The following is an 8,304-nucleotide window of genomic DNA, read 5'->3' on the forward strand; positions in this document are numbered from 1 at the left end:
AGGAAGGGATTTCTTCCAAGCTAAAGAGACATCTTAAGCATTTAGTTGGCAAACGTTCTTCATGTAGAAATACAAGGGGAGTCACCAAAACAGATAATTAGATGTGTAAAAATGCTCCCAGCCAAAGTTAATTTTACTTCCACTTTACTTTGCAATATAAGAGACTGCAAAGACCCTCTGGACACTTTCCCCAAACCAATTTAGTGCTCACAGGACAACACTGTGTGTCAACATCCAAATTTCCCCTTGTCTCTCCCTGTGACAGCCACGGAGTCTGGAAAAGACACCTATCAGTGTGTGCATCTCCATGGAGCACAAAGGTAATGACCTTACAGACTCTGAGGAAACCTGTACAGCTTCACAGAAGACTTCTCAGGAAGCTGCTTTCACCTAAGTAAGGTCACTGAGCTAAAACCCAGACTATTTAACAACACAACAAAAGAGCCTTTCTTTGGCAAACTGAATCATCTTCTGTATTTCATGAAATTATGAAAAGGTTGCCTTTTTGGAAAGCTTATTTGAATGGGATAGGATAAAGAAATTAGTCATAGAGGGCTATATGGCTTCTTTCCTCAAATATTTGTTAAGTATGTTTCCCTCAGATTGATTGTTCTATTCCTCTCTATGGAGAAAGTAAGCAGCACCTGATAAACGTTCCATTCGGTAAATCAGATGCTTTATCTAAGACATCATAATGCAAACAAGCTTTTACTATCTCTTACACACAAGATAAAAGAATTTCAACAATGTATTAAAAAGTTACTCTGTCTATGTAAACTCTACAAATGCAGTCAGTACAGAGGTTTTAGGCATGGTTGGTGAGTATCTACAAGGATTGGTGACATGGGAATAAACAAAAATCCCTCCATTATTTGGCAGCAATTTATCTATTATCTAGGCCAGTTAGTGCAAGATGCAAGCCACAAACAGGAGAAAGAGGCAACAATAATAACAATAATCCACTACTTGTATGTTGGCTCGCTGTTTGAAAATTTTAAAAATTCATAATTTACATAAATATTCCTTGCAAGAATACTCAAAAAAATCAGTACCAACCCCTTTACATTTTATTTATCTCTTAAGGAAAAAATATCAGTTACCCCAAAACAAAGATTAAGTTTTGGTGGCATCCCTTTGAATCTCTTTATCTCTTCAACAGTTGCTCTTTCCAATCAGTGTATCTGGGCCCTGTCCTACACATGTCTGAGCAAGTTAAGTCAAGCAGTAAAGTCACATTGCAAACTAGCTGAGAGAACAGAAAAACAACAGCAACAACCCCTACAAATTATTATTCAGGAAAAAAAAAAAACAAACAAACAAAAACAGATGTTATCAAAACATCAAAGTTAACCTCTCAATTCTATCACAGTGAAGAACCTTCCATCTAACAAAGTACAGAAATACAAATATAGTACACCTAGCAAATATTTTACATTACTAAAAAACCGGAATTGCATCCCGAAGAATTATGTTTTCTTTGTAGATGCTAAAAACAGTAACAAGTTTAATCTCTTTCCACTTTTCCTCCAACTCTCAACTGTGCCTGGCTCGAAGAAAAACACATAATTAAGAGTGACATGTGACACCGTAACTGCATTTTCGCAATGGGAACACTCTTGTTACTCTTTGTTGCACAGCTTGTCTGAATTGTCACATGAAATAATTGATGCTTACCTTAACCAGTGCATTTTCCTTTATTTACTGAGAGCAACGTGATCTTCAGAAATAAATAAATTGTTCTATTATAAATGGGATGTCAGACACCAGCAAGTTACTGCCAGCTTCAAAAACAAGGGACCATTCATAACTACAATTCATATTCTGTTCTCATTCTTCTGAAATCTTGGCTCCCCTTTTACCATCGTTTGTAACTGTCTGTATGTTGAAAATAGATATCTAACAAACAATGCCATTTAGCCTAAGACCAACTCCCTGTGTAGATTCTATTTAATTTGAGCAGTGTTCTTATTTCAATCCCCCAATCACGCAGAGTAACATCTTTTATCCTACTCTAGCCTGAAAACAAGCACATTTCCCCCACCGTTCTTTGCTTCCATAAGCTGAACTGTAAAATGTACAAGTGATTTTCTTGACAAAAGGTCTGATTTAACTGCATGATTTCCATCTCAGTTGCAAAATCAGCTTGTTAAAACAGCTAAAATCTAAATAAATTACATCATTAACAGGAAAAAAGTTAACTGAATAATCTTATATGTTTATATACAAATATATATACGAAGTATACAGGGGAAAAAAAAAAGACAGTTCCTCTAGCAGAGAAATACAGTCATCTCTACAGCAAAACATGGCAGCCACTCAGCAGCTCCCTGCTAGAGCTAATAAATGTTTTTTTTGTTTGTTTGTTTGTTTTTTCCCAGCAAACGCAGTCACCCAATGGGAACTTTTATATGAGGACTTTTATGAAAGTATAGATGTTTCTACTTCTGTCTTGCTGGAGAGTGCTCTCAGATTCAAGACAGACTTCCTGGTTAGGCACAGAGGAACTATGACTATTTTAGTGTTCCGGCACTGGCAGACAAATAAACACACACAAAAAAGCAGGAAGACACAATCGCAGCACTCAATCATATACAGGATATCCAGATTTAAGTCCTTGGCCTCCCTGCTTTATATCTGGACATAATGGGAATAAAGAAATACCCCATTTGCAGCTCTAGAGAGCGGACCATTTCCATAAAAAGTTGTATAAAATTCTTTTACAATTGGAGTCTTATAGATACCGTCAGCCTGTTTTCAGCTTAAAGAACATCAGGAAATGTCTTTATTACATCCCGCTGAAGAACATCTTAAATATCCAACCTTCAGCAGAACAGAATGAAAGCTTCCCACCTGGTTTTACTCACAGTATTGGGAACAGTCAGCAAGAGGTGAGGAAACAGCCCTTCACCACAGGCTGAGGAGCCTTAGCAGCACCTCATCTTTCCCAGATGACGTACAGTTATGAATGACTGTCACTCAGGTAAAGAGTATTTGGCATTAATATGGAGACAATGCAGTCAAATTTATTCTCATTATGTCCTTTTATTGAATTGTGAATTTTCACTATTTCATTCTAATAACAATAATATATATTTATATATAGAACTATAAATAGGAAGCAAAATGGGAAGTCCCTTCCTGATTCCAGAATTGTACTGCAATGGAGCCATGCTGCAAGTCTTATCACTGTACATAAACCCATTTTGTCAGACTCAGTTCATTACAGAACAGAGTTTAGGTCTCAGAGCTGTTGTGGAAGGCAACTTTGGATTACTGGAATGAATCACTGACAAGCATATTCAACGTGAGGAAATACACCCTATATTTTCTAATAGTTTCCAAACAGAAATCATATGAGGGATACTGCCATGTATCAGAAGAGCAAAGAAGCAGCATGTTCAGACAAGAAAGAGCAGACTCAGAAGCCTGTTGGACACCTATCACCCCACCCTGCCTACCTTAGGCAGAGGCTCCTCAGGTATCCTGCAGTACTCAAAGATGCCTCCCCTTGTGGAATAACCCTGATCAAAACTTATCAAATCCTTGCTAAAGAGTAAGGTTTTACTTGCAAGATCAGAAGATGATTTTCAAGTAAATAAATGAACAGCCAGAGATGTTATCTCCTAATAAAGTAATAGCATATGCACTGAGTACCATAACAGAGTTCTGGAACAGGTTGCCCAGAGATATTCAGGACCTTTCTGGACTTCTATCTGTGTTACCTATTGCAGGATACCTGCTTTAGCAGAGGGCTGGACTCAATGGTCTCTTAAGTTCCCTTCCAACCCCTGCAATTCTGCGATAAGCAAACATCCTTCAAGCATTAAATACCCAATTCAAATTACTTTGTCAGCATGAAGACAACTTGTCTACAGTGTAATGCAGTTCCTGATTCTGGGAATTGCAAGCTTTACACTCCTAGCTGCAGAGTCTGCAGTCCACATCATGTCCTTTTTGTCTAGATGGGTTTGGATAACTACACTCCATTACAGCAGTCAATTAAAAACATAATTGTAACTTCCAGTCATAATCAAATTTCTTTATGTTAAGTACCAATTTTGAAGCACTTTCCAGATAATTCTTGTAACCAAGGAAGCCTCTGCAGCCATCCCCCTCTCCCTGATAACATATATATTCAATAAAAATGTATTCAAAGAAAAATACAAGGGAGTTTTTAATCAATCTTAGAAAAAAAAATCTTTTTAGAGTAATGTATTTTGAAAGAAAGATTACATATGGTGTGTTTCTGGCTTTCTTAAATAGTTCCTAAGTACTTAAATTTGCTCTGAGGTAAGGGAATTAACTAGCACAAACTTGTCACTGCCTAATTTAGCTGTGCACGAATGGAATGTCCAAACAGCTATAAGCAAAGATGTTGCATAAGCATAATAAATGAAGTAAATAAAGGTTAATGCCTTTTTCCTTTTTCTATCAGATGTAGTTGTTTTTTTTTTTAATCAAACAGTGGCAGAGGAAGCTCTATTACTGACCTTAACAATACTTTACATCACATTTCTCAAACAATATAGAGATTCAGATGATTATTGCTGAAGCCATTTAACATAAACTTAATTGTATAGCTTTTATATACATTCTTAAGCTGTCCCTTTTGCAAAGATGCAGATTTACTATTATTTTTATCCTTTTTAAACACTAGGGTTGATACAAATAATCTTGTGGAAGTAATTTGTCCAAAAACAAAGAAAACCACCTTGACAAGATTAAAGTTTGGATTTATAGTAAAAGTTGAACACCTTCAAATAACAAAAAAAAAAAAAACTACACAACTTTCAACTTACGAAAAAAATAGCAAGTGATTTGATCTGCTATCCCAGTTCAGAATTTTAGAATACTTATACAGCAGCAATGAAGGTTTGCACAGTTGCAGGAGTCCTGTAATTAGCACACCAGGGGAGTCTCATCCTCACTGCAAGCTGTGGTAATTCACCTATTTGTCCACTGTCTGAAGGCATGGAAGGATGCTGCTCTTCATTTCTGAGCAGACACCACGAGTGGCTGGTGCTTATGCATTCCATGAAAACACTGACCGTTATAAACCATATATATAAACCTACACCCCTTCTTTCTTTAATTCTGGTATGTGTTCGGCCCTAAAACTCTCACCTGCTTCCCATCTGCAAAAGGAGTTGTGAGAACTACCTACAAAGTGAATTAAAGTGTATTTTAGTGTAACTGTTACAATTCACTGATTAAAATTCACTGATATTCCCTCTGGAAACACACCTTTTAAAAAGAATTATCACAAGTGAAGTAAAACAATAGTTTAATTCTGATAGTTTCTGAGAAAGCTTTTGAAATGACAAGGAGAACGCAAGCTGACACAAGATCATGCAGAGCAGCATCTTGAGCAGAGAATCATCTTATGTTAATAGGTTTCATGCCAGCATATTAAGGAGCAACAAGCATGTGATACACATAGTTCTACATGTCATTAAGAGCTTTGAATTCTGGAATCATACTGAACTACGTAACCCTGGATTTTTGTCAGAGTGCCCCAACACTGACATACTACATGAAGTTACAGCTGCTGCCACGATTATTGCTTGTCTTTAAACACTGGCAGCTCCTGCTCAAGTGGAAATATTGATTCCTTATGGATGACTCCTCCTCCACAGCACTACATTTCTTTGGAGATGGATTAACTGATAAAGACAGTTTCACAGTATCCGTCACTAAACAAAACAGAGTTAAACTCAGAGTCCTGGCAGCACGGATTAGGACGAGCACAGGAAAAGCATTATGCCAGCAATAACCTCAGCAACATCTCAAGCATAAATAAAACTGTTAACAATGCTGTCCAAAAACTAACCCATTAAAAGCTGATTTCACAACTCTGCTTCTCACGTTCTCTATTTCCTAGGTAGTATCTAGTAATAGACCCCTGTCTATGGCAGTGCCTAAGCTAGAGAGAAAGTAATTTTAATGTAGGACGATGATTTCTAAATTCCTGAAGATTTATAGTTGAACAACAATAAGATAAACTCCCCTTCACATTTGAAAGTTTTCATACAGCTATATGAACAAGTAGTAAAATGCCCTTTAAGTAATAACACTTATTAGTAATACACATATGCTAATACATGCTTACTAATATATACTGTTGTAAATATATATATATATATATATTTATATACATACAAATACATACATGAGAAACAGACCAGAAATGATGAGAAGACTACAAAAGTCACTTTCTATGCAGTACTTTCTGTACTATCAACTTTATCAAAATAAGAATGGCTATCCTGAGTTCAACAACGGGTCCAAATAATCACATCTCAACAAACAGCAACGCTGGGAAGAGCAACATCAGGACAAGCATATATGATATTACTCCTAAGAAGTCTCTTAGCATCCAACCAGACAAATCTTTTCAAGATCTAAAATATACAGACATCAAAAACTATTCAAAGATGCATTTACAAGAAATCGAATGGGAAGAAATAGCTACAGGCAATAGTCTCTTTTAGCAAGAAAGAATGCTGAAGACAGTGATAAAGTGTCTCCATAAATCCTGCCTTTGTTTCATCCAAAACCTGAACTGTACCAGCAGCCATACAGTTGCTGGCATACAGCAGCCAAGGGGCACTGAGAGGAACACTTTATTGAACTGGCTCCATTGCCCAGCATACACAACAATCTTCCATAAATTTCAACACTCTGACCACAGAGAGGTTTAGCCATGTATGTTTCCCTTCTGCTTCATATGAGGACACACACTGGCTGAGCACCATGCTGAGGACTTGGAGCTAGAGAACTGCAGCATCAGGTGGTCCCTCAGCTACACCCCTCAGCAGACACTGCTGTGATGTAACACGCCCTGTGAAAGTAACACATGCCCCAACAGCTCACTCCTCTCTCAATTCAGACTCCAAACTTGTCCAGACGTTTGAGATGCTGGCCTGAACATCCTCTCCACACCACAAGCTTTGCTCGTTTGATCTCTACAGGGCACCACATGCAGGAGGGCTTGGGGTCAATAAAGTACAAGACAAAGGTGTGATAATATGGTCCACACTAAGTTGCCTTAGAAAATGTTTATTTGCAGATAGGGACTGTAAAGACCAATCAGTCTCCCAGTTACTTCCTGCTATGGTGTTGCAACACCAGAAAGCAATATTCAAGAACAAAACAGAGCAGATTGGAAGTTCATGTTTCAGTGGGGCACAGTTCAATATTTCCACGAGAAAGTTCCAAGTTCATATGGGGCAAATGAGCAAAAAAAAACAAAAAAAACACTCAAAATACATTTGAAAATAAAGCTGCATTGTTACAGTGGAAATTACTTGCAAACCAAAAATTATTTGAGTTACCTTCTGGGGGTGGGGGAGGGAATTCCTCTGTGTCCATCCCAGTGTATCCACCACGCCTTCAGCTGACCGAAAAACCCTGCAAAAATGAAGGGAACATTTTTTTACATGAATATCATTTCCAACTATACAGACACTCCTTTTCAATTTGGCCAGGCTCATAGCTAATAATACGATGGAAGAGAGGAGATGTGCCTGGCTTCTTGCTTCAGAACACATCTAGTCCAAATTTTTACGTACATAGTTCTCAGTACTTGAGCCAGAAAGTGCAGTGACCTCAATAAGCCAGATGAATAAAGTTGAAGTTTTCAAACTATTTGGTACTCTGCAGCTCCCACTGTGACAATTACAAACAGATTATTAAAACATGCTATGTTGGTGTCTGTTTGGTGTACACGCTCTACTTCAAAATCATCCTGAGGATAATGGGAGAAAAATCCTAGGAAGATCAGAAGTTTTTATGATGCTTTTCTCCATTTGGGAATAAGAAATCACAATTTTTAACTTTGGGTTGGGAGAAAGGGCTTTAATCTTAAAAATGTTGCCTGAGCCATTCTAATCCCACCTCTTCTGAAGAAAGCTGAAACACTTGTGAGCACTCCCCATGCACACCTTCTCTTTTCTCCAGTGGAGTATGGCTGTTTTGGAAAAGATAAACCTACAAAACACTCCTGTACTTTGCTCCTGAATACACACTAAGAGGGAGCATACATTTTCCTTGCTTCCTCCAAATGGTATTTAATAAGAATACTCCAATGTCATCCAGAAGGACAAACTGGCACACAACGCCCCCAAACCATTTTTGCTCTAAGTGGAAAGGTAGCATATAAGGGTAGCATAAGTTTTTGTCCTACTCCTGAGTCATCTATCGATGTTTATCTCAAGGAGTCAGTGTTTCTGCACACAAAACAGCTCAAGTGCTTGGAAAATCTCTGTAGCCAAATTATGGAAAGGTTAAGTTGAAGGAGATAGT

At 37.7% G+C, this 8,304-nt stretch overlaps 1 protein-coding gene across 3 annotated transcripts in view; it reads right to left on the reverse strand.

The window, feature by feature from the left end:
- ARHGEF10 (Rho guanine nucleotide exchange factor 10) overlaps positions 1–7,371 on the reverse strand; it is a gene marked incomplete at both ends in the record, with an annotated part of 95,639 nt that extends 88,268 nt beyond the window's left edge. For all 3 annotated transcript variants that reach the window (XM_079550698.1, XM_079550697.1, XM_079550696.1), the window contains one exon: positions 7,335–7,371. In XM_079550698.1, coding sequence (XP_079406824.1) covers positions 7,335–7,371 — 37 coding nt within the window. The remainder of the gene's footprint in view (positions 1–7,334) is intronic.
- Positions 7,372–8,304: the final 933 nt, after the last annotated feature.

Source organism: Tetrao urogallus (genome assembly GCF_951394365.1).
Source record: "Tetrao urogallus genome assembly, chromosome: 2".
Lineage (NCBI taxonomy): Eukaryota > Metazoa > Chordata > Aves > Galliformes > Phasianidae > Tetrao > Tetrao urogallus.